The 27,502-nt window shown below is 35.6% G+C and overlaps 1 protein-coding gene across 4 annotated transcripts in view; it reads right to left on the bottom strand.

The window, feature by feature from the left end:
* Window positions 1-27,502, bottom strand: part of TBCK (TBC1 domain containing kinase) — a 223,548-nt gene that overhangs the window by 58,101 nt on the left and 137,945 nt on the right. For all 4 annotated transcript variants that reach the window (XR_008687092.2, XM_055434936.2, XM_055434937.2 and 1 more), the window contains exon 23: window positions 24,950-25,125. Coding sequence is in view for 3 of the 4 variants with exons in the window: in XM_055434936.2 (XP_055290911.2) it covers window positions 24,950-25,125 (176 nt within the window). In the remaining variant the exon portion in view is untranslated. The remainder of the gene's footprint in view (window positions 1-24,949; window positions 25,126-27,502) is intronic.

Genomic DNA, 27,502 nt, shown 5'->3' with positions numbered 1-27,502 from the left:
CCAATTCAGACTAAGGGCCATTCACAATTATTCTTCATGCTATTTGGTAGGCAGGAGGATCCTCTACCCTTCACAAAAGGCAACACAATACATCTCAATTCAACATAAACTTGTTGAACACTAGTAGTAACTCTTGAAAACTTATTTAACGTATTTTGAAAATTTAAGAACTTTCAAAATTCACTTGATTTAAAATATGGGGATTCAAAAAATTTTTACTTATATGCTTAATATGCTTTCAAGATCAAGTCTATTTTCTCATTTGCTTATTTTCTCTCTTTCCTCAATTTCATAGTGGGATTCCACATATATAATGTCCAATTTAGACTTTCTAGGCAGGAGAGAATAAAGGCTATGAATCACATAACAGACAAGACTTATCTTGAAAAAAAAATTGTTCTCAATTGTTTTTGGAGTTTGAATGTCAGCCCTCATCCCTTGGGTTTCTGTGACTATGTGTGCTATAAATTCTTCAGTAGTAAGAATAAAGCTCACTTTATTAGCTTTTAAATAGAAATGGAAGTTGCTAAGTTTTATGAGTTTACTGCACTTAATAAAAAATAGGAATTAGGAATTTTAATTTTTTAGTATTAGAAACTAAATCTTTAACTTAAACATTCTGAAATTAAAACTGCTTCAGAAAGATTAGTTTTAAAAGCAGCAAGTCATACAATCAATGCTTCTATCTTCTTTTTCATTAGACTGCAGGCTCCATAGGTATTTTCCTCAGTCTTCACATGAAGCTGTACGTTTATGAGGATAAAATAAAGAACTCTTGATTACTCTAGTTCTGCTTTCAGTCATTCAGTGCTGAATGCGGGATTTCTAAAAAAGGTTTTGTCTGAATGGAAGGTGTACCTGACTGATGAAGGAAAGAATTTGACCAAAGTATTCTCTATGAAGAACTGATTGATGAAAGAAAGATCTGACCTTGGTGTTGGTTCCAATCAAATGCATCATTTGTGAGGAGTTTATTCAAAGAAAAGACTGACTGCCTTATGAAATGGTAAGAAAAGAAGGAAACAGGAGTCACTGACAAGTTCATATCTTTCTGAAATTTGAGTGTGTATCATCAAAGAACTTTAATATGTTGCAAGCATGTTTGTCTAAAAATTAAATTTAGGAGATTAGTAAATTATACTTAGGACAAATTATACAACTTTGCTTTATGAAAAAAATAATTATAATACTAAAAAATTCAGAATCTAGTTTTTCTTTTATTAGTCAGTTTTATACACAATTTTACTATTCACAGTACAATTTACACTTAGAGGCATAAAAGTAAAACTTCCTGTATAAAATTTAAATCTTCTTTAGTATCACTGATATTGGTATTTTCCTGTGGGAGTAGGATTTCAAATTAACAAAACATTGTTTATGGACAATGGATAAGAATTGAGGATAACTACAGAACAACTCTCAAAATTTCTATTATCATTTCTGCCCAAGAACGTGTACATCCAATGCACATTAAATTTGGATGTCCAAATATCAGAAATCAATTGGTATGAGAATTAAAAAAAAATATTCCATTTACAAGCTAGAGTCAAAATTTATTTAGCAATGTTACTAACAAAAATCATCTTTCAATACAGTGAATTCTCTGAAAGGGCTATCTAAATGTGTCAGTAATAACACTGAGCAAGCAAGCAAATATCCAAGCCTGGTAACATGACAGTTATTTTCTGGTGTCCATTAAACTACTAGGAGAATCACTCTGTCATGGTATCTAAGAGTCTGAAATGGTAGACTTGACTTTTTTTGGTATATGGGGTTAGAGAATGTTCTGATTTTTTTTTTTTAAACATGTAGCTATTCAGTTTTCTCAGTACCACTTATTGAAGAAACTGTCTCTATTTTTGTCACTTTTGTAGTAGATTAACTGATTCCATTGATCTGTGTGCCTACTTTTGTGCCAGTATCAGGTTTGATTACTGTAGCGTTGCAGTATAATCTGGTCAGGGAGCATGATTCCTTCAACTCTGTTTTTCTTTCTTAAGATTGTTTTTACTATTTGGGGTCTTTTGTGTTTCCGTACAAATTTTAAAATTATTTATTCTAGTTCTGTGAAAAATGCCATTGGTATTTTGACAGGGATTGAATCTGTAGGTTGCCTTGGGAAGTATGATCGTTTTAACAATGTTAATTCTTTCAATCCAAGAACATGGTATATCTTTTCATCTGTTTGTGACATATTCAATTTCTTTCATCAGTGTCTTATAGTTTTTCAAGTACAGGTCTTTTACCTCCTTGAAAGAAAGTGAAAAGTGAAAATGAAGTTGCTCAGTAGTGTCCAACTCTTTGAGACCCCATGGACTGTAGCCTACCAGGCTCCTTCATCCATGAGATTTTCCAGGCAAGAATACTGGAGTGGGTTTCCATTTCCTTCTCCAGGAGATCTTTCTGACCCAGGGATTGAACCCGGGTCTCCCACATTGTAGGCAGACGCTTTACTGTCTGAGCCACCAGGGAAGTCCTTTACCTTCTTAGGTAGATTTATTCCTTATTTATTATTTTATTCTTTTTGATTCAGTGGTAAATGGGATTGTTTCCTTAATTTTGATAGTTCATTGTTAGTGTGTAGAAATGTAATAGATTTTTATATATTAATTTTGTACCTGCAACTTTACCAAATTCATGAGCTCTAGTAGTTTTCTGATGGTGTCTTTAGGATTTTCTATTACAGTATCATGTCATCTGCTAACAGTGGATACTTCTTCCTTTCTAATTTTGATTCCTTTCATTTCTTTCTCTTGTCTGATATCTATGGTTAGGACTTGCAATACTATGTTGAATAAAAGTGGTGAGAGTGGGAACCCTTGTCTTGTTCCTGATCTTAGAGGAAATGCTTTTAGCTTTTCACTGTTGAGTTAGTTGTGGGTTTGTCATATATGGCCTTTTTTATGTTGAGGTATTTCCCTTTATGCCCACCTTCTGGAGGGCTATTTTTTTTTTAAATCATAATTGGATGTTGAATTATATCAAAAGTCTTTTCTGTATATTTTGAGAAAATCATATGGTTTTATTCTTTAATTTGTTAATGTGATTATCACACTTATTGATTTGCATACACTTGACTCATTGGAAAAGAGTCTGATGCTCGGAGGGATTGGGGGTGGGAGGAGACGGGGACGACAGAGAATGAGATGGCTGGATGGCATCACCGACTCGATGGACATGAGTTTGAGTCAACTCTGGGAGTTGGTGATGGACAGGGAGGCCTGGCGTGCTGTGATTCATGGGGTCACAAAGAGTCGGACACGACTGAGCGACTGAACTGAACTGAAAGATCCTTGTATCTCTGGAAATATTAATTATGAGAATAAAGAACTGGTGTCTAGAACACTCCTCCCATATTTTCTGTCACGTGTCCTGGCACTAACTTCAACCTAGTTACCAAGGACAGAAATCTGAAAACCACTGCAGACTTTTCATCCTTCCTTATTTCTCATTCCTATATAACAAATCCCCAAGTTCCATCAAAATAACTCTTGAATCTGAATCTGTTCCCTGATTTACTGCCCTACTTCAGGGCTTCCACCATGCCTCAAATGGACTGTAAAAGCTGTTTGCCCCTCTTGCTATTTCTTTTTTCCCCTCTAATATTCTCTTCACATAAAGTCATCTCTTCTAATCCATATTCCAAATGCCACTTGAGTTAAAATAAAAACCTGATCAGGCTTCCCTGGTGGCTCAGATGGTAAAGAATCTGCCTGAAATCCCTGGAGAAAGGAATATCAACCCACTTCAGTATTCTTCCCTTGGAAGTTCCATGGACAGAGGATCCTGGCAGGTCGCAGTCCCTGGGGTCATAAAGAATTGGACACAACTGAGCAGATAACATACACTTAAAAATCTGATCATGTAGATTTTTATAATTAAGAATACCTCATTGGTTTCTAGACATTGATGGAGTGAAATCCAAATTCTTTGGCACAGAATACAAAGTCTTTTATGAATTAGTATCTGTCTATAGTAGGCAAGAGACCATAGGCTTTGGGGTCAGATTCAGTTCAGTTCAGTTCAGTTCAGTCGCTCAGTCGTGTCTGGACTCAAATTTTGGCCAGCCTACTCGCAGTGTATGACTTTGGACATGATACTTAAACTCTCTACCTAATTTCTTCATCTATAAAGTGGGATAACAGCAGTTATCTAAATCCTCCTGGGCTGCTGTAAGAACTAAATGTTAATCTATATAAAACATTTAGAATAGTGTCTGACACACTGTCAGAGTTTAATAAAAGCTTGGTATCTTTCACCTTTTATCTCACCCCTCACCACCCTGTACCTTGTGCTTTGGCATTAGCAGACTATCTGCCTTTTTATACAACTGTGCCACCTTTGCCCATGTTGCTTCCTCTGCTTAGAATGCCACACCTTGTCCACTTAATAAATACCCGCTCACCTTATAAGTATCAGTTCAAACATTACTCTCTCCGTGAAGAAAGTCTTTTTAACCTCTGACAGGCTCATTTAGTTTCTTTCCTGTGTCCCCACAGGTATCTGGTATATGTCTTTATTGTAATAGGATTATTTACTTCCACCAGACTAACAGCTCCTCAAAGACAAGGAAAGTTACTTTTACACCTATGATTTCCCCAGGTTTCAGCATACTATCTGACACATAATATATTTGTTGAATACGAATGAATAAAATAGTATTTCTAAATTTTCTATTACTTTTCCTGAGTAATTTTGTGCTATGGGGTATGTACATGTTTTCCCAAAACATGTACATACCTGCATCATAGTAATTACTATACTTGTAATACAGTATCTGTCCCTTCACTTGAATTACAAAATCCTTAAATGCAGGTTCTACGTCTTTTCATATTTGTATCTCCAAGAGACAGCACAAGGTCTGGCACCAAAAATTGTTAATGGGTATTTAATGAATGAATGAGTGAATAAAAATAGGATTAAATAACATTACAGAGCAAAGCTATTTGTCTGGATCACTAGACAGACTCTTTAGGGATGGCAAATCATTATATTCTCTAGCCTCTGGGCACTGTGATGGTTAATCAAGAATACTGAAACCTATGTCTGCCTCAATAATTTCTCACAGCCATCTCTCTTTTCCTCAAATGAAAAACTGAAGATGACAGCTGCTACCATATAAGCTTACAAAACATACTCTAATTAATTGAAAGACTTAGGTGAATATAAAGAAGGCAAAAATAAACAGACATACAAAACTATCCTTAGTAAAGTAGGTAATTTAATGATAATAAAAAATATGAATGAAGGAAATAATAGATAAAAACTAGAGCTGAAACTTAGGGGAATATCAATAAAACTGGAAAAGCTGTATATGAACCATGTGCATGATAATAAATGAGAAAATTATAAGTAAATATGTTTCTCTTTTCCCTTCTCTATTTTCTTTATATCTCTCTTTTCCTTTCTTTATATCTTTCTAATTATCTATAAATGAGAAAAATATAAGCATGTAAAAATATTTGAAAGAATAATTGATTCCAAATACTTTCAAAAGAATAGAAAATCTGAATAGACCTCTATATTCATAGACCAAGGTAAAGTTGAGGAGAATGATGAACTGTGTGTGTGCTTTACAATACAATAGACTATTTACAAAATCTAAATAGACTTTGTAAAAACAACTAAATAGACTGTGTAAAAACAGGTAAGATTTTAAAGTTTTTAAACAACTGCCCTAAAGGGAGGTGCCAAACAGTTTTCCCCCAAGCACTTCTATCGTGTAACTATTCCAAGGCAAAGAAAACATTGAAAGGTCATTTTATGAAGCGACCTTAAGCTAATACTTAAATCTAACAAAAATGGCATCAAACACAAATGCATGCACAACCCCTCAATATTCCTTATGAATATAGATTCTTTCAAAAAATCTCAAAACTAGAAAATTGAATGGAGTAGCAATTTATAAGAATGGCATATTATGACCAAACAGGGGATATTCCAGGAATGAAGGATGGTTCAATATAAGGACAATTTGAAAAGTAATTCATCACCTTTAATTAGTCAAAGGATACAAAGTATATAATTCATCATTGTAGGATTGTAGGTGACACAAAGCCACACGTGATAAAACTTCACATTTATTCCCAATTTTTGAAAAAGAAAAACTCATGGTAAACACATATCAGAAGGAAAGCTAATCTGAACAATGAAAGATTTCATTAAGACAGATGCTCTTCCTCTCAAATATTTGACATTCTACTTAATGATGAATCATACAGGCAGACTTATTGGGAAAAAATGCAACTTGGTGCAGTCATTGTGGAAATAGTATGGAAGTTCCTCAAAAAACTAAAATTAGAGCTACCATATGATCTAGTAATCCCACTCCTGGGCATATACCTGGACAAAATTATAATTCAACAAGTTATATGCACCCCTATGTTCATGGCAGCATTATTCACAATAGTCAAGATATGGAAACAACATAAATATCCATTGACAGATGAATGGATAAAGACACTGTGGTACACAGATACAGTAGAATACTACTCAGCCACAAAAAAAACAAAGTAACGCCATTTGCAGCAGCAACATGGATAAAACTAGAGATTATCATACTAAGTGAAGCAAGTCAGATAGAGAAAGACAAATACCATATGGTATCACTTATATGTGGAATCTAAAATATAACACAAATGAACCTATCTGTCAAACAGAAACAGAATCACGGACATAGAAAACAGATTTGTGGTGGCCAAGGGGGTAGGGCCTGGGAGAGGGATGGAGTGGGAGCTTCTACACACACTTTCATATGTAGAACAAATAAACAACAAGGTCCTACTGTATAGCACAGGGCTTCCCTTGTGGTGCTAGTGCTAAGAACCTGCCTGCCAGTGTAGGAGACATAAGAGACAAGGATTAGATCCCTGGGTCATGAAAATCTCCTGGAGGCGGAAATGGCAACCCACTCCAGTATTCTCGCCTGAAGAATCCCATGGACAGAGGAGCCTGGGAAGGCTACAGTCCATAGGGTTGCAAAGAGTCAGACACAATAGAAAAGACTTAACACACACACATACACACACACACTGTATAGCATAGAGAACTATGTTCAGTATCCTGTGATAAACCATAATGGAAAAGAATATTTTAAAAAAAAATGTGTAAATATGTATAAGTGAATCAATTTGCTGTACAGTAGTAATTAACACATTATAAATCAACTATACTTCCATAAAAATAAATAAAATACACATTTTAGATATGTGAATCAACATAGATTTTCTGGAGGAAAAAATCATAATTTACATTAAAAAACTTTCAAATATGAATGCAACAGAAATTTCTTTTTAGAAATCTGTTCCATGGATATAATCACAGATTGTACAAAGCAGTATGTGAAAATATTTATTAAATATATTGTTTTCCTTAAATTATGAAAAACTGGGATACTGCAAACATATAATAAAAGGTGATAGGATAAATAAATAACAATAGATTCATGTAAAGAAATACCATTCACCCATTTAAATCACATTTTAGAAAAATACTTCTTAATAGAGGAAACATTAAAGATGTATTATCAAGGGGAAAAAGATCCTATACAACAATAAGTTTGGAACTTCCTTTGTGGTCCAGTGGTTAAGGAATCTGTCTTGCAATGCAAGGGATGAGGGTTTGATCCCTGGTTGGGGAACTAAGATCCGACATGCTGCAGAGCAACTAGCCCACGCACCAAAACTAGAGAGTCTGTGCGCCACAATGAATGATCCCACATGACACAATGAAGATCCTGTGCCACAACTAAGACCCGACCTAGCCAAATAAATAAATAAAATAAATACTTAAAAAAACCAATAAATCCACTACAATACCAGTTTGGTGACATACATACAGTGAATATGTGTGTGTGCATAAACACATGCATATATATATAAACATATTTTCATAGACATAAGAATGACGCACAGAAATTGTAAAAGTCTGTGAGTCAGTGGAATTAACAACTTTTTATCTTAATGCTTTTCTGTGTTTAAGTTTTAATCATTAAGCATGAGCTATTTTTGACAATTTAAACATTTATAAAAATATGAATTTATTTTCAACCAGCACTACTATATACTTCTCTTAAATACTTCATAACTATGAATCTAATTGGTCTGAAGATAATTCTTATCAAATATTTACAGCAATATAAAAAGGCTTCACAAATGAGAACTCATGGCTTATGGTCACCATTGTAGGTAACCAGATCTAGCACTAGAAAATATGTAGAGAAATATGTCTAAAAAATGTTAAAGAAAAACAAAAAAAATTATTATTATGCTTAAATTCAGATGAAGTTTTTAAATGGTTAAAAAAATATATCAGCAAGTAGGGCAGGCTTTCATGCATTCAGAAAGGAGACACAGAAATGTTAATACAGACAACTGGAGAAAAAATGTTTGAGGTTTACTGCCATGTTTCATTGGTAAGGACTACCTTGTTTTCTGAATGAAAAAATATTTGAATAAACTGATCTTTATCCACCTCTTCATCAAATGTGTGAAGAATCTAGAGAAAAGGGCCTATTGGCTACATGGAAGAATATTTAATATACTTTTCCAAGCTTCTATCAACATAAATTTAATTACATTACCATCACTAAATAATTATACAGGTTTTCCTAGTTTAATATAAGATATTAGAAGTTATTTAGTAAATTACTGCTTACTGGCTATTATTTTTCTTAGCAAGAATTGCATTTCCTTTAAGAGTAATATATTTTGATCCTGCACTCAGAAACAACTCCCTATGTGATCATACTCATAATGTATATTAGAAGGTTAAAAACAACAAACACCCTTCCCTATGGAAGGAAGCAGTTTTGGTATATTATTTTGTGTATCTGTGTGTTTAGAGGGAGGGTGAGAAAGAAAGATAAAATCTTAATATAAAAAATTAGCCTCTCTAAAGCCACTTGGAGATTAAGGATTTCAAATGACATTTACAGTGGTGGTTTAGTTGCTAAGTCGTACCTGGGTATAAATGAGGCCAGGAGTGGTGTTCAGGAAATACATGATAGAGTGATAGTTTCCTGGAGTTTCTGAGGGTTTTTCTCTGGGACAGGATGACCTTAGAATGTCTACAGTACTGATTCTTTGAGTTAATTTAAAGTTTCTTCATTTTGGAAGCAAAGCAGCATTTATTAAATATCTACTTTCTAATTCAAGAAACTAAAATGAGGTAGCACAGAAAGTGACACACATTGTATACGTTTCCTATGGAGAGATATCTACCTTATTTTGAGCAAAAACATTTAGATAGAACACCAACTATAATACTAAAGATAAACTTCTAAAAGAAAGGTGGAAATCAGAAAGCATGAAAAGCAAAAGTAGGCATGTTTATAAGACAGGGAACATCACAGGGCCAGCTATCTATGTATTAAGTAATGTATATTTCAACACAATGAAAATACTTTTTTTTTTTTTTAAATACACTTTCTTAAGGAAAACTCTACTCCAAAGAGTCTTCAAATGACTTATCATGTTTTGAGGAGAGAGACAGGATCAATACAAACATGCTGATGACAACAAAGAGCCAGGTATATTAGCAGCTTAAATTGCTTAGATTTCTTTTGTATCTCTCATAGCAAGAGATGAGAGGGCTCTGCCCAGAGAAGGTGCTGAAATGTTTGGTAAATGAATGTATGCATGTGTAACAGGATGCTGAATGATATTATTCTTGGGTTGAAACAAAGTGGCTCTAACATGCTAACGAGAAATAGAAACTGCCAGCAAAAGCCAGCAACATCTTTCCTGCCCACCCCCTCCCCGGGGCTAGGTGAGAAGTGACTAAAATTACAACTTCCAATTATTATCCCAGGGTCCTCTCCTCCCAAATTACATAAGGAGCTTTAGTTGGGGGTGGTGTGGGTCAGCTTCATGGCGAGCACAGTGTTCAAGATAAGATGCCCCTCCCTTCTCATCCTGCAGGGTAGAGAAGTAGGTGTTTCTGGACACTCAAATCACTCGCTCTCGCTCTCTCACAAGGTAAGTGAAGGGAAGTGCCCAAGACAGCCATTTGTAGAGATTTGGGGATACCTGAAAGAAGGGGTAGCGATATTCTCTTTTGGAGTAGAATGTCTGTTTATACAGAAGACTTAATAATCTGTCCTGGACCTGCCTGAGCAGGCAAGAAGTAGGGGGATGTGGTAGTGCTGAGAAATAGGGTGTTAGATGCTTACCTTCTCTGACCATACAATTCTAAGCTGCACTGTGAGAATAATGACACCTCACCAAATTATTGGAAGGATCAATTGATATGATAAGGGTAAAAATGTTTGGTAGACTGTATATCTTTATATGAAATAAGTTGTTTTTAAAAATCACATCCCAAATGAAGCAGCTTGAATTTCATGGTAGTCTTAATATAGTCTAAATTTTTAATAAATCATCAATTAAAAATATTCAATCAACCAGCTTTGTGCTGAGCCATCTTGATAGAGATAAAATACCATTTTCACCTCAAAGAGTCCCTAATCTGATTGGAAAATACTAACATAAAAGCAATAATAAAACTATACAATAATGAGCAGAAAACATTTATACTGTGCTTGCTATGTGCTGGTCACTGTGATAGGCACTTGACATATATGAGCTCATTTCAATGTTACAACAATTCTGTGAGGTAGATTTTATTACTTTGATCATGCTACAGATGAGGATTGGTAGGATTGATGTTGAAGCTGAAACTCCAATACTTTGGCCACCTGATGCGAAGAGCTGACTCATCTGAAAAGACCCTGATGCTCAGAAAGATTGAGGGCAGGAGGAGAAGGGGATGACATAGGATGAGATGGTTGGATGGCATCACTGACTCGATGGACATGGGTTTGGGTGGACTCTGGGAGTTGGTGATGGACACGGAGGCCTGGCGTGCTGTGATTCATAGGGTCGCAAAGAGTCGGACACAACTGAGCGACTGAACTGAACTGACAGATGAGGAAATTGGGGCAGGAAAAGGTTAAATAACAAAGGCCACATAATCAATAAGTTACAGAGACAGGATTCAACTGGCTCTGGAGTCTGAGCTCTGAACCACATTATTACACTGCTTCTCTCATAAGATTCAGTGTATGGAATCACAGCTATATACTATGAAAACACAGGGGAAGGAATAAATACAACAATGGGGAGAAGTAGTTAGCAAAAAATAGGTGGAAAAAGTGGGACTTGAGTGAGGAAAAAATCAGTAAGGTTTAGAAAAGTAGAAAAGAGGAAGAAGAGTATTGCATAAGCAGATAATTGTAAGAGTTCTAAGGTGTGAATGAGCAAGGAACTGGTCCATAAATAATTATTGAGCACCCATTAGGTATATACAATGTGCTTGGGATACGTTTATGAACAAAACAAAGATACTTGTTCTGATAGAACTTAGAGTCAATGGGTATGAAAATGGTAATGAAGAGACTAGTTTTACTGAATGAACATCTGTCCTGAGAAAAAGACAGAAACAGTACTGAATAAGTAGGTAGGTGACAGACCATGAGGGCTCTGAAGACAGAGAAGCTCAAGGACATCAGAAATAGATACGAACTGTAGGATTTTTGGAGGAATGTGTCACACGTTAACAGCAATATTTTAGGAAGATTAATTTGGCCATATTTTGCAGGATGAATTCGAGATGGGAAAAATAATAGGCAGAAAGTCTTGTAATAAAGTGAATTTTATGAAGATCTAGATTAAGTGATGACACTGGAAACCGAGAGCTTTGCTCTATTCATTTTTTTCCTTCAGTCATTCCCTTGGCCTACAAATACATCCAATTATCTCCCATTCATAGTGAAAGCTAAATGTAAAAATAAATACTAAATAATAGAGTTACTCTCCAAGGGGCAAGTACTTTCCTAGCTACAATCTATCTTCTCACCTCTACTTTCTTTACACTCACTCCTGAACTCACTGAAATTTGGTTTCCGTCATGATACAGGAAAAGCAGTGGTTCATTTGCCCAGAAGCAAGTGGACAATTTGGAAACATTTTTTTTTAAAAGATAACACATGAGTAAAGATTAAAAGGATGAATAGGAGTTTGTGAAGAAAAGAAGTGGGGGTTTACATGCATATTCTGTGTGAAGCAATTCAAACACACTGGGAAGGTGTTTTGATTCTACAGCTTTCGTTCTGCCTCTAGGAGGTACACTGAATAAATCTCTCATTTAAAATCCTTTCCGCATTTGTTTCAATTCATCCTGCTATGAACAAGGCAGAAATTTGTCAGGAAGCTATTTTCATTTTGAAAGAATTTTTTTAAAGTTTAGTTCACAAGTATCCAACCAGAGTGTCTCAGGTTTACAGACCCTGTTGCATACTGATATTGGTCTCTTCCAATAAATATACCATGAGCTTCTTGAAAGCAGGAACTAGGGCTTGTTTTTACGCTTCCACTACCTAGCAGAGACCCTGAAATTCAGTAGCTGTTCAGTAAAATTGGGTGTATTGATTAAAGGTAAAGGAAGAATACATGAGAGGCACTGTAGGAAACTTTATGAAAGATAAAGGACAGGGATGAGCAAAGATGGTGCTTATGTTTTGGATATGGGTGGTTAAGGGAGAAAAGAAGACAGTAACAATGACAGACAGTAGACAAGGGGAAGACAAGTTCTGATTTAGACTTGTGAAACAGGATGCACAGGGTCTATCTACCAAGTTGAAGTGCTGAGATGTGGCTGGAGACAGAAACTGGTGTTTGGAAGAAGATGTGGCTAGGTTGAAGATTGAAGGCAGGAGGAGAAGGGGATGACAGAAGATGAGATGGCTGGATGTTATCACCAACGCAATGGACATGAACTTGGGCAAACTTTGGGAGACAGTGAGGGACAGGGAGGCCTAGCATGCTGTAGTCCATGGCGTCAAAGAATTAGACACGACTGGGCAACAGAACAACAAACAACAATGACTAGAGGATCATATTTTCTGAATTATCAGCATAAAAACTTCAGATTAGGTCATAAGAAATAATAAACAATTTTTGAAGAAAAAGGGAAAGGAAAAAAGTTACTTTTGTTAGGTACATCCATACACTGCTGAGTAAATGTTACATTATGTAAACTATTAGTAAGGCTTAGAATACATAAAGCGGAGAGTTTTTAGAGCAATATCCGGTAATTCTTATTTTCCCACATGTCTACAATAAGCAGACTCTGCTTTCTTAGTAATAGCTATTTCTAGCTAACGTATAAGGAGGGACCAGCAGTGCCATTAACTACCATTCTCATAGGAACACTAACAAAGAAAAACATTCCTCAAAAACTTTATCAACTTGCAAAGATATTTAACAAATAAATTGTTTAAATGGTATTATAGTATTTTCATTTATCCCTCTTGCTTGTAGAGAGACTAGGAAAGGTTACTGTTTCTAAGATAGAGAAACATAGCATCTGAAATGGAAGACTGAAATAAAACTGTCATGCTCTGGAAGCTGCATAATATAGCTCTCATACTAGAGAGAATATTTTTCTCACTCAAATAAATGAGATAATGTGCATGAATATGAAACGTATGGAGATAGAACTTCTTCAGTGATTAGGGATTCTATGCTAAAACTTTCACAGATGTGCTTCTAAAAATTGTGTATAAGCTAAATTTCTGTAAAGAAAGTAATTTTATCTTTGATATACAATGTCAATATTTTGGAGATATTTCATCTCTCTGGGTCTTAGCTTTTTCATGTATAAAATGAAGGGCCAGGAGCAGACATTTTATGTTTTTCAGCTCTAGAATTCTGTGACAATTTTTTTCTGATTGATTTTCAACTGTTAATAGGTCAGAAAATTTCTTGCCTATCTCTTAGGACAAAAGTTAGAAATGTGGACATAACACTTAATGACATCAGAGGGGTTTCTACTTAAAGAGATTCAGGAATGATTCTAATCATGAGGCTTAGTACCGTTTGTATGTATGAGCATACATAGATTGAAACATGTATATTATCGTATGTGAAACAGATCACCAGTCCAGGTTTGATGCATGAGACAGGGTGCTCAGGGTTGGTGCACTGGGATGACCCTGAGGGATGGGATGGACAGGGAGGTAAGAGGCGGGTTCAGGATGGGGAACACGTGTACACCCATGGCTGATTCATGTCAATGTATGGCAAAAACCACTACAATATTGTAAAGTAATTAGCTTTGAATTTAAACAAATTTTTAAAAAAGCATACATACAGACTTAGATCAATAAGAACTTATGCATTTCACGACAGGTAACTGGGAAATATTTTATAGTTTAAGGTGGTTGAAGCGAGAGTGGAAGACATGGAGGCAGTAAGTGGAGAACTCTCATAGTGGTCTAGGGATCAAAAACATGGACAACATGGTGAGGTATATGGGCAGTGGTGGTGCTGGTGCCACTCTACAATTTTCTAAAAGCTACTGGAAATAATTTCAAAATAAAACCAGAACTTGATAAATTTCCTAGGTTGAGATAAAGAACATGAATATGTTAAACATGAGAGTGGATCCCCTCAGCTAAGCTCCTAAAGGTAGAACATATGATAGCTTCCTTCTGGAATGCGACAGAGCTGCTACTTCACACAGAACTTTATAGTCAGCTTTCAATGGCAGCAGAGACTCAGAGAGTAGAGCCAAATGGTGAAAAAGAGGTGTTTTAGTTAGTTAAACTGATATTTTCATCTCTAACTCTACCTTTCCAAGGTACAGCCTTTACTTAAATTGGGTTACTGACAGTCATTACCCTTTTCTCTCACTTTTTTCCTTATCAGTTCAGTTCAGTCGCTCAGTCGTGTCCAACTCTTTGTGACCCCATGAACCGCAGCACGCAGGGTCTCCCTGTCCATCATCAACTCCCGGAGTCCACCCAAACTCATGTCCATTGGGTCGGTGATGCCATTCAACCATCTCATCCTCTGTTGTCCCCTTCTCCTCCCACCTTCAATCTTTCCCAGCATCAGGGTCTTTTCAAATGAGTCAGCTCTTCAAATCAGGTGGCCAAAGTATTGGAGTTTCAGCTTCAGCATCAGTCCTTCCAATGAACACCCAGGATTGATCTCCTTTAGGATGGACTAGTTGGATCTCCTTGCTGTCCAAGGGACTCCATAGAGTCTTCTCCAACACCACAGTTCAAAAGCGTCAATTCTTCTGCGCTCAGCATTTTTTATAGTCCAAATCTCACATCCAAACATGGCTACTGGAAAAACCATAGCCTTGACTAGATAGACCTTTATTGACAAAGTAATGTCTCTGCTTTTTAATATGCTGTCTAGGATGGTCATAACTTTCTTTCCAAGGAGTAAGCGTTTTTTAATTTCATGGCTGCAATCACCATCTGCAGTGATTTGGGAGCCCAGAAAAATAAAGTCTGACACTGTTTACACTGTTTCCCCATCTATTTGCCATGACATGATGGGACTGGATGCCATGATCTTAGTTTTCTGAATGTTGAGCTTTAAGCCAATTTTTTCACTCTATCTTTCACTTTCATCAAGAGTCTCTTTATTTTTTCTTCACTTTCAGCCATAAGGGTGGTGTCATCTGCATATCTGAGATTATTGATATTTCTCCTGGCCATCTTGATTCCAGCTTGTGCTCCAGTCCAGCGTTTCTCATGCATATAAATTAAATAAGCAGGGTGACAATATACAACCTTGACGTACTCCTTTTCCTATTTGGAACCAGTCTGTTGTTCCATGTCCAGTTCTAACTGTTGCTTTCTGAACTGCATACAGGTTTCTCAAGAGGCAGGTCAGGTGGTCTGGTATTCCCATCTCTTTCAGAATGTTCCACAGTTTATTGTGATCCACACAGTCAAAGGCTTTGGCATAGTAAATAAAGCAGAAATAGATGTTTTTCTGGAACTCTCTTACTTTTTCGATGATCCAGCAGATGTTTGCAATTTGATCTCTGGTTCCTCTGCCTTTTCTAAAAGCAGCTTGAACATCTTATACATAGAAGGAAATTTTTGCTCCTGTATTCCTTGTCACTTGGGAAATTCTCTCATCACTCTCCTCATTGTATAATCAAAGTCATGTAATGACTGAAATGCTCTCTGGCTGGAAGTGCCAAGAAATCCCTATGGGAGAAAGTCTAGAGATTGCTGTACCAAAGACAAGGCTGGTGAGATCTCTAATGAGCTTGTGGTATTTACTGTCAATACCCTCTATATAAACAGAAATGAGAACAGAGCCTATATTTACAGCTGGCTCCAAAAGCTGAAACAATAAAAAGTTCAGGAGCCAATGATAGTTATTGTTTCTCTTTATTTATTTCTGAATATACTAAAATATGTTGAAAGATATTTGATAAAACTCTAAAGAAATCAGAATGCATGGCTCTTTCATAACCTATAAAGTTTATCTTTGAAGTCAAAACTCAGCAAGTAAAACGCTAGAAACACTGTCACTAACTTAAATGTTAACTAAAGATGCCCGCCATCGGGCTCAATCATGCCCGATGCTTTGTGAGCCCACGGACTGTACCCTCCACGCTCCCCTGTCCATGAAAGTTTCCAGTCAAGAATACTGTAGTGGGTTGCCGTTTCCTACTCCAGGGAATCTTCCTGACCCAGGGATCCAATCTGCGTATCTTGCATATCCTGCACTGGCAGGCAGACTCTTTACTACTATACCATCTGGGAAGCTCTGCCCATCATTACCATTGTTATTTAACACTGTTCTGAAGACTGAGGTTAATTAACTAAACAACGGATAGATATAAGAAGGATAGAATTGGAAGAGAAGCAAAATTACAATTTTTAAATGATATACAGCTGGAAAAATTAAATCAATGGAAAAACTTACAAATAATGAGAGAACATTAACATGGCAGATAAATGATAATGATAACGAGGATGAAAGTGAAAACTTACAGTGTTTATTATGTGCCAGCGATGTTCTGAATATACTAATTTTATACTCCCAATAATCTGATGAAGTATGTAAAATTATTAATCTGTGTTTGATGGATAAGCAAACAGGTCATCCAGTTGGTATGGCAAAGCTGGGGTTTGAAATTCTAATCTATTTTAAACAATGTAGCTGTTTACCACTACATTAAACTGTTCATAAAGCCAGCAATCTTTCTTTATATATAACCAGCTAGAAAATATAATGAAATAAAAATATCCTAATAATAATGGCAAGAGAAAGGTTAAAATAGTAATAAGCCAAATAAGAAATACATAAGAAATTAAACACCACAGAGAAACTACAAGACATGAATACATAGAAAGGCATATCCTGATTTTGGAAAATATAAAACTCATTATTGTATATAAATTTTCTCTACTTTTTATAAACTTAATCACAACATAAATACCAAAATGATACTTTTCCCAGGGGAGGAGGAAAAAAGACAAGTCAGTTCTACAATTGTAGAAACAGTGCCAAATGTATGATATAGTTACAATTTTAATAATCTCTTGGCACTAGTACTGGGAAAGAAAGAAACTGAAGCAGATGAATATAACTGAAAATAGGATTTGGAAATGGGTATAAGTACATGTAGGAATCTAGTTTTTCATAAGAGGGCTATTTGAATTCAGTGGGAACCATTTAGTTTATTCAAGAAAACAAACATTTTATTAATCTTAAACTATTTCCAGTATCTATTTAATAAGCATGAAAGTTTAAAATGCGCTAATTAAATGAAGTATGTCAGGATTCTAATCTATTCTTTGCTAGTGTTTGTTTTACTTAATTTCTATAGGATTTAGGAGCAGTAACCTATAATTCAGATAGACATATCTGGAATAATTCCAGTTTCAGTTCAGTTCAGTTCAGTCGCTCAGTCGTGTCCGACTCTTTGCAAGCTGCTCATTTTGGCTTTGGGGAGAAATGAAGAAACAAATAAAATTTAACATTAATTCTCCAGGAGATATGAGAATATTTCAGATAAAAGCTGCCTTTTCTTTTTCATTATTCACCTTAATTTGTTAACACATATACAAATTGGGTTAACAAACTGAAATTTCGGTAGTATATATCATATAACAAGGCTTGTTTATTTATTTTGCATAGTTTATAGGATATCCTGGAGGGATAGCTGAAAAAAAACAAGACATTATACCCTGGGATTGTGAAAATCATGAGACTCACAGAATCCTGTATGTGTCTCTTGTTGCTAGCCCTTCTGTAGAATAGCGCCAGAATCCGTTTCTCTTTAAATGCCATGGAATGTCACTGATACATGAAATGACATCCCTGGACTTTGAGTATGCATAAGAAGGATCTCAGTGCAAGAACCCAGATATTCATTAGCAAGTTGGAATTGTGCTACCTGTGCCCAACAGTCTTCATGAAGAAAATATATTCTATAGATTTAACTAGTGAAAAAACACTGCTTTAGGAACTGTCTCAAATCCATACCAAACTAAATCAAACTGCAAAGGAATAAAAACTGTCACCAGCATAACCTTCCTGTCAACTGCAATGTAGGTATGCTAATGTTGTGTCAAAGTCTCACCCTGATGTCTGTGGGGAAGTGTGCCGTGTCTCAGATCGGTCCAGCTGCTGGCCTGGGCCTATTCTAAACAGGATACTCTACCCTAAGTCATGACAAGTGTTATTTTCACCAAAGATGACAAGACTTCTTATTTATTTTCTTCTTTTGTGTTTTCTATCAAGAACTCCATCCTCAATACCCTCCTATCCCAAACTTGTAAACATCTCTTTTCCTTCCCAAGATCCATCCCCACAGTCCAACCTTCCTCAGTACAGTACACTTGAGAAATCTAGTGCTCCTTCAGTCATTATTTGATTCTTGTCTGGCTTGGGGCATTTTTCTGCCCTTGTTTCACTCACTGAATTAAGAGGGCACTGCTCCATTCAGAACAGACTGTGAACACTGAAGTATTTACAGTCAGAAAAGTGGCATTTACTAATTTAATGATTTAGCAAAAGAAGACCCAGGGATTTCCATAACTCCGAAGAAGATATATCTTTAATATGCAACTGGAATTTTGATTTCTCACACTTCACAAAAGAGGGGTAGCAGTAAATGTTGAAGATATTCAATATGTAAATATTTCAAGTTTTAGACTGCTGCAGTGAAGCAAATGGAGTTTTAAAATGAGAAAAAATATGAACGGTTAATGACAGAAAGCAATGGCAAACATGTACCACTAAAATGATCAGTAAAATGTATGCTATGAAGGAAAAGTAGATGCAGTTAACATGCTTGATGAATAATGAGTTGTGGATTAACGCTTTGTTCAACTGAGAGTTCACTAGTAAAACCTTATTTGTGGTAATTACTTCACCTAAATACATGTATACTGAGAGCACACTATTTCCTAGCCATTGAACTAGGCCCTGGGGATCTTTAACGCACACATAAATTATCAGAGATGTATCTTATTATTTCATTTATTAAGAGGCTACGATGCATCAAGCATTGTACTAAGTAACAGGAACACAAAAATCATTTAGATGCAGTTCTTACCCTTCAGAAATTTAGTTTAATAAAGGAAATATAGACACATACAGAGACTGAATAACTGAATAATCTGGCACCCTCATGATCATGCTAAATGGATTAAAATATAGTATTAGGCTATTATAAACGACTAACAAGATAAATTATATGTATAGAAAACAATCAGCTATATTAATAAACACTAAAGAAAAACAAATACTATGGATTTCAAAAATAGGAAGCCTTTACCTTCATTTTCCTTATTATTTTAATAGATACAGCTTTGCCATGTAATTTTAATCCAGCCAGTCATAAGTGTCGGACTCTGATAGACTCCTCAATGTGAGAAGTTCACTTCCTTAACCTCAGAAACAAGTTCTCATTAGCTCTATCCAATCTGGAAGAGTTCTCTCTTTGACTAACAGAAGGAAAAGTCTGACTTAGCTTAGAGAGGGATCAAAGATATTCTCCCTCTGAGCATCAGCTCTGTTTAGGAATGACTGTTCTTATCAAGATTCCCCTTTTAACATTAGAGAGACTTCCAAAGTCTTGCTGGAGTAGTTTTTGTCTTCTCACCTAACCAAGATATTTCTTGCCAAGGACTCTGAGCTTCCCCTAATACAATTCTTCTCTGTATCAGTTCAGTTTAGTTCAGTTCAGTCGCTCAGTCGTGTCCGACTCTTTGCGACCCCATGAATCACAGCACGCCAGGCCTTCCTGTCCATCACCAACTCCTGGAGTTCACTGTATAAGGTCTCATAATTAATTAAAATACAGTACTAATGAAACCAACTTAAATTAGAGTTTAAGAATATGCCTCCCTGGCTTTGCCACTTCTTTTGATCTGCTTTTCCCTTTTCCTCCTTCAGCAACTTACAGAGCTACATTTTATAAATATGAAGTCATACATTTTCCTCATGATATTTACTACAGAGTAATTTTTGGAAGCACTAAACTCATCACTTAAATAAAATGCAACAATTAAATACAACTTGCTCACACACAATATCATGATATCAATAGTTAATAAGAAGAAATGATGTTTGGTAGACTTAGACTATAGAACTCAAGAAAGGTATGTTCAAACTAAAAGGATATTAAATGTATGAGCAGAAAAACTGTAATGAGTAATTTAAATTTTAATTTCAAATTTGTGTATTTAAGAACTCCTTTATTTCACTGTGAATAATTACAATGACCCAGTTTCTTTGAACTCTTTATATACTTAATATTCACAAAGTCACAATATGTATGTTATAAAATCTTAGCCTCTGCATAACCTAACGCTCCAGAACATCAACGGTGGAACTCCATAGTGTTGCAAGTTCCCTCCTTAGCTTAGGAAATGTGGCCTCTTCCAGTGAACCTACTCTTTACCAAAGCAGAGTATGCTTTGGAAAGAGTAAGTAAAACAAAATTAGGTGAATATGGAACATTATTTTTATTTTCCATAAATCTTTAGAATGGTGTTGAGATTTCTCATGGTGTTAAAAAAGAAATTATTTATCTTCTTTACTTATATAAACTCTATCAATCTTCCAAAAGCTAGCTGAAATAAAATGACTTGATAGTGACAATCAATCAATATCTAATATACATAAAGTATCATGTAAGTGGTAAGAGAAATATCTACTTGTGCTGTACTAATAGGTTCTGATTATTTTCTAGAATTTTTATTGGAAATGTATTCCTTATTTGAAGAGTTAAAAAAGAAGCTGTTTATTTTATTTTTTGGTTTATTTTTAACTTCTAGGTAGTAAGAAAACTTTGTTTTTATTTCTATTACTTTCTTTTTTGGTTTTATTTCTATTACTTTTTGCCAGCCCAAGAGGTGGTAAGAATACACTGAAGAACTATACAAAAAAGGTTTTAATGGCCTGGATAACCACGAGGAGGCTCAGATCCAACCAGTCCATTCTAAAGGAGATCAGTCCTGGGTGTTCATTGGAAGGACTGATGCTGGGGGTGAAGCGCCAATACTTCGGCCACCTCATGCGAAGAGTTGTCTCACTGGAAAAGACTCTGATGCTGGGAGGGATTGGGGGCAGGAGGAGAAGGGGACGACAGAGAGTGAGATGGCTGGATGGCATCACCGACTCGATGGACGTGAGTCTGAGTGAACTCCGGGAGTTGGTGATGGACAGGGAGGCCTGGCGTGCTGTGATTCATGGGGTTGCAAAGAGTCGGACACGACTGAGTGACTGAACTGAACTGAAGACAGTGATTTGACATTTGTAGACATTATGAAACGATCAGTACCATAATTCTGTGAATTGAAACTCGTTCAGTCATATCCGACTCTTTGTGACCCCAAGGATTACACAATCCACGGAATTCTCCAGTCCAGAATACTGGAGTGGGTAGCCTTTCCCTTCTCCAGGGGATCTTCCCAACCCAGGGATGGAACTTAGGTCTCCCGCGTTGCAGGCGGATTCTTTACCAGGTGAGCCACAATGGAATCCAAGAAAACTGGAGTGGGTAGCCTATCCCTTCTGCAGGGGATCTTCCCAATTGTGGACTTGAACCGGGGTCTCCTGCCTTGCAGGCGGATTCTTTACCAACTGAGCTATCAGGGAAGACCATAAGTCTACTAGCCATCTAACCGTAATCAAAGTTATAACAATATTATTGACCATATTCCTTATGCTGTGTATTATATCTCCGTGGTTTATTTATTTTATAAATAAACCTTTTAATCTGTACCTTTTAATCTTCTTCAACTATTTTACACACACCCCTCTGCCACATCCTTCTCCTCAGGCAACCACCTGTTTGTTCTCTGTAAGTACGGTCTCACTTTGTTCTGTTATTTTTTTGTCTTTTAGATTCAACATATAAGTGAGATAATATGATATTTTTCTTTCTCTGATTTATTTCACTGACCAAAATACCCTCAAGTTTCATCCATGTTGTTGCAAATGGCAAGATTTCAATATTTTTTTTTGTCTCAGTAATACTCCACTGTGTGTATGAAAATACCACATCTTCTTTATCCATGTATCTACTGATGGACACTTAGGTTGCCTCCATATCTTGGTTACTGTAAATAATGCTGCTATGAACACTGATGTGTAGATATTTGTTTTCAAGTTAATTTTGCTTTCTTCAGGTAAACACCCAGAAGTGAAACTGCCATAGATCATATGGCAGTCCTATTTTTAATTTTTTGAGGAACTTTTATGTTGTTTTCCACAGCGGCTGGACCAATTCACATCTCACCAACAGTGTATATAGGTTCCCTTTTCTCCACATTTTTGCCAGTAATTATTTGTTGTCTTTTTGATGATAGCAATTCTAACAGTATGAGTGCATATCAAATTGGGGTTCTGATTTATAGTTCCCTGATGCTTGGTGATGTTGATCATGTATTTGTTAGCCATCTGTATGCCTTTGGAAGGGCTTCCCTGGTAGCTCTGACAGGAAAGAATTTTCCTGCAATGTGGGAGGCCACGTTCAATCCCTGGGTCAGGAAAATCCCCTGGAGAAGGGAATGGCAATACATTCCAGTATTCTTGCCTAGAGCATTTCATGGATAGAGGAGGCTGATGGGCTACAAAGAGTCAGATATGACTGAGCGACTAACATAATTTATGGCTTTGGAAAATGTCTTCAGGTCCTCTGCCCTTTTCTTAATTGGGTTGTATGTTCTTTGATTTTGAGTTGTATGAGTTCTTAGTGTAATTTGGATGTTAACCCTTACTGAATATATAGTTTGCAAATATCTTCTCCCATTCATTAGATTGCCTTTCCATCTTATTGATAGTTTTCTTTATTGTATAACAATTTTTCAGTTTGATGCAGTCCCATTTATTTTGTCCTTATTGTTTAATTTCCACAATGGCACTTAAATGCCACTAAATGTTTGACAACAGACGGATGGATAAAGAAAGTGTCGTGTATACGAATACGATGGGATATTACTCAATCATTAAAAAAGAAATCCTGCCATTTGTAACAACATGGATAATCCAGAGGATATTGTGCTAAGTGAAATAAGTTGGACAGAGAAAGACAAATACCACATGATCTTACTTATATGTAGACTCTAGAAAACACACTAAATGTTTACTTTTTTTGCTTATATGGTATATCCTCCACTATATGCAAATTTTGAATGCAGGTACTCTAAATTCAGTAACTTGAATGACATCTGTTTAACAGTATGAATTCAGACATATTGTTGAAAAACAATGCATTTTTACACTATTCATTCTATTTTTCTTTATGGTTGAAATATAAAAAGAATGAAATAAATTCTATACAAATGTGAACCAAAACTTGAATATTCTTCAGATAGCAACATTTGATGTAAATAATATATTTTTCTCTTTCATTCTTAGTATTGTTGTTGGGAATAATATATCAGATTTATGAATACACAAAAAAAGTTAGTTTTGTATTACAAAGTTTTAGCAAATTGACCCAGTACTCTGACACTTATCATAATTAGCAACATATTAAGGGACTTGGGGTTTAGTGACATTCAAACTATTAAACACTTTAAACAAAAATCTCATGTCAGATGAGAGTGTAAGGGCAAAGATTTAAAACCACTTACGCAAATTTAAAATAAACAGCAATTTTCCTTAGTAAAATTTCACTTAAACACAAAATGCAAGTTTCACATTACTTGAGCTGTCACTATCCCTTTTTGAGCTTTTAAAATCAACTATTTCTCAACCGTTTTGTTTCACTGAGGAATTAAAATGTAGTGGACAAATAGCATAGAACGTGAGTGACACCAGTGAGAATGGCAAAGTGAGAATCTCAGAAGAGCCGCTCCTTCAAAACATAATGAGAATACTGGCAGAGATTGTCAAAATAAACTTTTTAGAATTCTGGAAGTTAAACAAAGGTCTGTCTGCTGCAATCTATAGAGTGTATAGTCAAAAGAAACACCTGAATCTCAGTAAGAATGTGAGTTTTGTGGAGTTTTAATTTTCCCTACTCTCATTTCCCTCTCCTCAGTTCCACAGTCACCTTAAACACCAATGGCTTCACAAACCAGAAATCTAGCAACCACTGGACAGGCCAGAATGGTTTTAGAGCTCCCATGAAATGTCATTTGAGCAGGTTATGATTATTTGACCTATCTTCCAGTTTCCTAGAAACCTCTCCTTACAATGCTTGCCTTTATTTGAGCTGATTCAGAACACTCTCTGTGCAAAGAGACATTTCTCTGAAGATATCTGTCAAAAAGAGTCAGCAGTAATTGTTTAATATTGCGGCTGCCTAAAGTGCCATAATAGTAGGAGCAAAGAATAAGCTGACAATAAAAATAAAAACACTAAAACTAAAAGCTGAGGAATTCAACGTCCACAGTGGAATTTGAAAGCGCTAACAGGATCCTGGGAATCTAGAAGTCTATCTATGCACACACAGGATGTTTGCATGCATAGGAAAGACCTGAGAAGGTGCTCTCACCTTTGGCTGGCCTCAAGACCTGAACCAGTTGTATGAATACAACAAACTAGGAGAGAGCTATGTTAAAAGAACATAAGTGTCGTATTATGAACAATAAAGATGCTAAGGTGTAGTAATATAACATCCATCTTCTTTCAGAGTTTATAAATTAAGTCAAGCAAATACATACCAGATCTGTTTTTGGAGGATCTGGACACTCAGTGGGGAAATAAGGTGTTGAACTTCTGACTCCACTGCTATCAGACATTGGCTTAGGAGGTTGAGCATGCTGCCTATAAGTAGCACTTTTAGGAGTCCAACAAAACAGGTTGATTGATTCTCGTACACAGCGTTCAATGTCAATTTCTATATAGAAAAAAATATTTTTAAAAAAGCAAATATAGAAGCTATTGCTCTCTTTATGTAAGAACCACAAATTTTCCTAAATACATATGCACAGATATGGCTAAAATGAAAACTAATTAGAAAAGATGTCAGTAAAAAGTAATATGGATATTAATCAACATATGATTAGAATGGTAGAGGGTATGTGGTATTATTATGTAGATACATGATACACATAGAGTATATTGCAGTATATCATTATTCAAAAATTTAAATATATTAATCATACATCTTATTAGAGAATCTGCTTCATTAACTTTAATAATATTTTCACTTTTTCAAATTAAAATAAAGGTTGAGTAGAAAGAAGCATGGAATTTGGGAGTGGGCAAACAAAAGATTCAGATGTTAATATTCCATGATTTCAAGTAAAGTGTACTAACAGTTTCACTTCCACCTACTACAGAAGATATAAAATAGGACAAAAATTAATCAAAATCTAAATTCAGTATGTATCCCCTTTTTAAAAAGAATTTCTTGATTTAAGTGCAGAAAAGTTTAAGTGAGGTATCATATACAGAGAAATAAAATGCATCCAATTAAAAATGATAGAAAATATTTTCAAAGAAAATTTTCTTTTCTTTTTCTGATCTGAAAGAAATTTAAACACCGTTGATACAGAGGTAATATACATAGGAAATTTATTACAATGCCAAATTGCTGTGTGTGTGTTTCAATAAGACTGCAACCCATGAGGAGATTAATATTAAAATTCCTGATGGAGAGTAAAGCTGTAACTCTACGGGGAAAATGGAGTTATCACGGAAAGGCAGTAGAAATTGAAGAATCTGGCTAGGATGAAGGAGTTTAGCATGGACTAGCTTTTTCCTTTCTATATTCCTAATATAGTAAATGGTAGTTATCATCATTTCCTCTGTAAAAGTCCAAGTGTGTCAATTCAGATAAGCAATGGAGAAAAATACATCAAATCCCTTACAGAGGGATGAGGTCCCTATTTCCCTTTTTGGAGTGAAGTGCTTATATATAAAGGAAAGAGGAAATAGGCCCTTAAATTGATTCTGTGAATGGTGCATGAGTCACGCCTTTATAGAACTGTCTGCTTTTATAAGGTGGAAAACTCTCAGAGAAGGGCAGAGTAATGGACACTTGCTGAACATCTATTATGTGACAGGTGTGGCACACTTTCACTTAGCTCATTTAATTTAGTGATTCCTGCAGACAGGTACTTCAATCCCCTGATTTCTGTTGAAGATGAAGAAATTAACACATAATGAAGTTAAGTGATTGAATGTGTTAAGTGTTGTTACCACCAGTAGAATCTCTGACGTTACTAAAGGGTTATAAGGCATCTTTGACTTCCCAATTTATTTAGATTTGGGAAACAACAGCCAGCAGCTCTAGAAAGACCAGTTACTCAATGAAACATTCCTTTATCTGCTCTAGTGATGCTGGCCAACTTCACAGTTGGTTACTTCCATTGCTACACAAAGAGGTCAGATTTCATCACCACCATATGCTATTCCTAACATAAAATCTATAAAACAAGAGTTAAACATGTTTTGAAGCATGGGCCCATTTATTTAAGAAATTGTCAATAGTGAAATGTATTCTAAAAAGCTCTTTAACATCATCAACTTCATATTCCACAAAGAGAATACAAACACCAATGAGAAGAAAAATAAAAGTTCAGACACATTCCTCTACTTCACTTGAGACAGAAGAGATATGTTCATTTTAAAACATTTCCAATTAATAGATAAAAACTTGCAGTTAAAGAGAGAAAACTCTGTCATCTTAAAAAAAAGTTTATCTACTTCACACTGTTTAATTTCCAAAGGAAAAGAATTTTGGACCATAAATTTTGCATCCGTAGTGCTCAAATCAGTTTGACACATCTGTCACCCATTAAAAGCTTGAGGTCAAGTTACTGATGCAGATGAGAGGTTGTAGTTCAGCCCTTAAATCACTGGCAATGGAAAAGTCGTTTATATCTGCTTCCAAAACACCCTACCAATACCATAAACGGTTTACAGGGAATCGTGAGAATTAGCTGGCACCCACCCCAATCTGAGCCTGATTATTACTACTGGCAAATATCCCATTCTCCATTCACTTGACCCATGTCATCCTTCCATCTCAAAATCCTTCTGAAGTACTTTATCACAACCAAAATATTATGAAAAGTACTTTATAAATTGTACATTAAAATATGCAATTATTCTTTTAAAAATAACCTCTCATCCCAGAGCACTACTACATTCTACCTTGCATTCTCATTTTGATATAATGCATTTGTGAAAAAGTATGTACCCTGGGTTATGCTTTCCCAGGTTTGAATTCAAGTTCCATGAGGTACACTCAGAAAAATAACTTTTGT

This window comes from Moschus berezovskii, chromosome 5, assembly GCF_049115385.1.
Source record: "Moschus berezovskii isolate FMDL1 chromosome 5, NW_MosBer_1.0, whole genome shotgun sequence".
Lineage (NCBI taxonomy): Eukaryota > Metazoa > Chordata > Mammalia > Artiodactyla > Moschidae > Moschus > Moschus berezovskii.
This window is presented reverse-complemented; position numbering and strand designations above follow the sequence as displayed.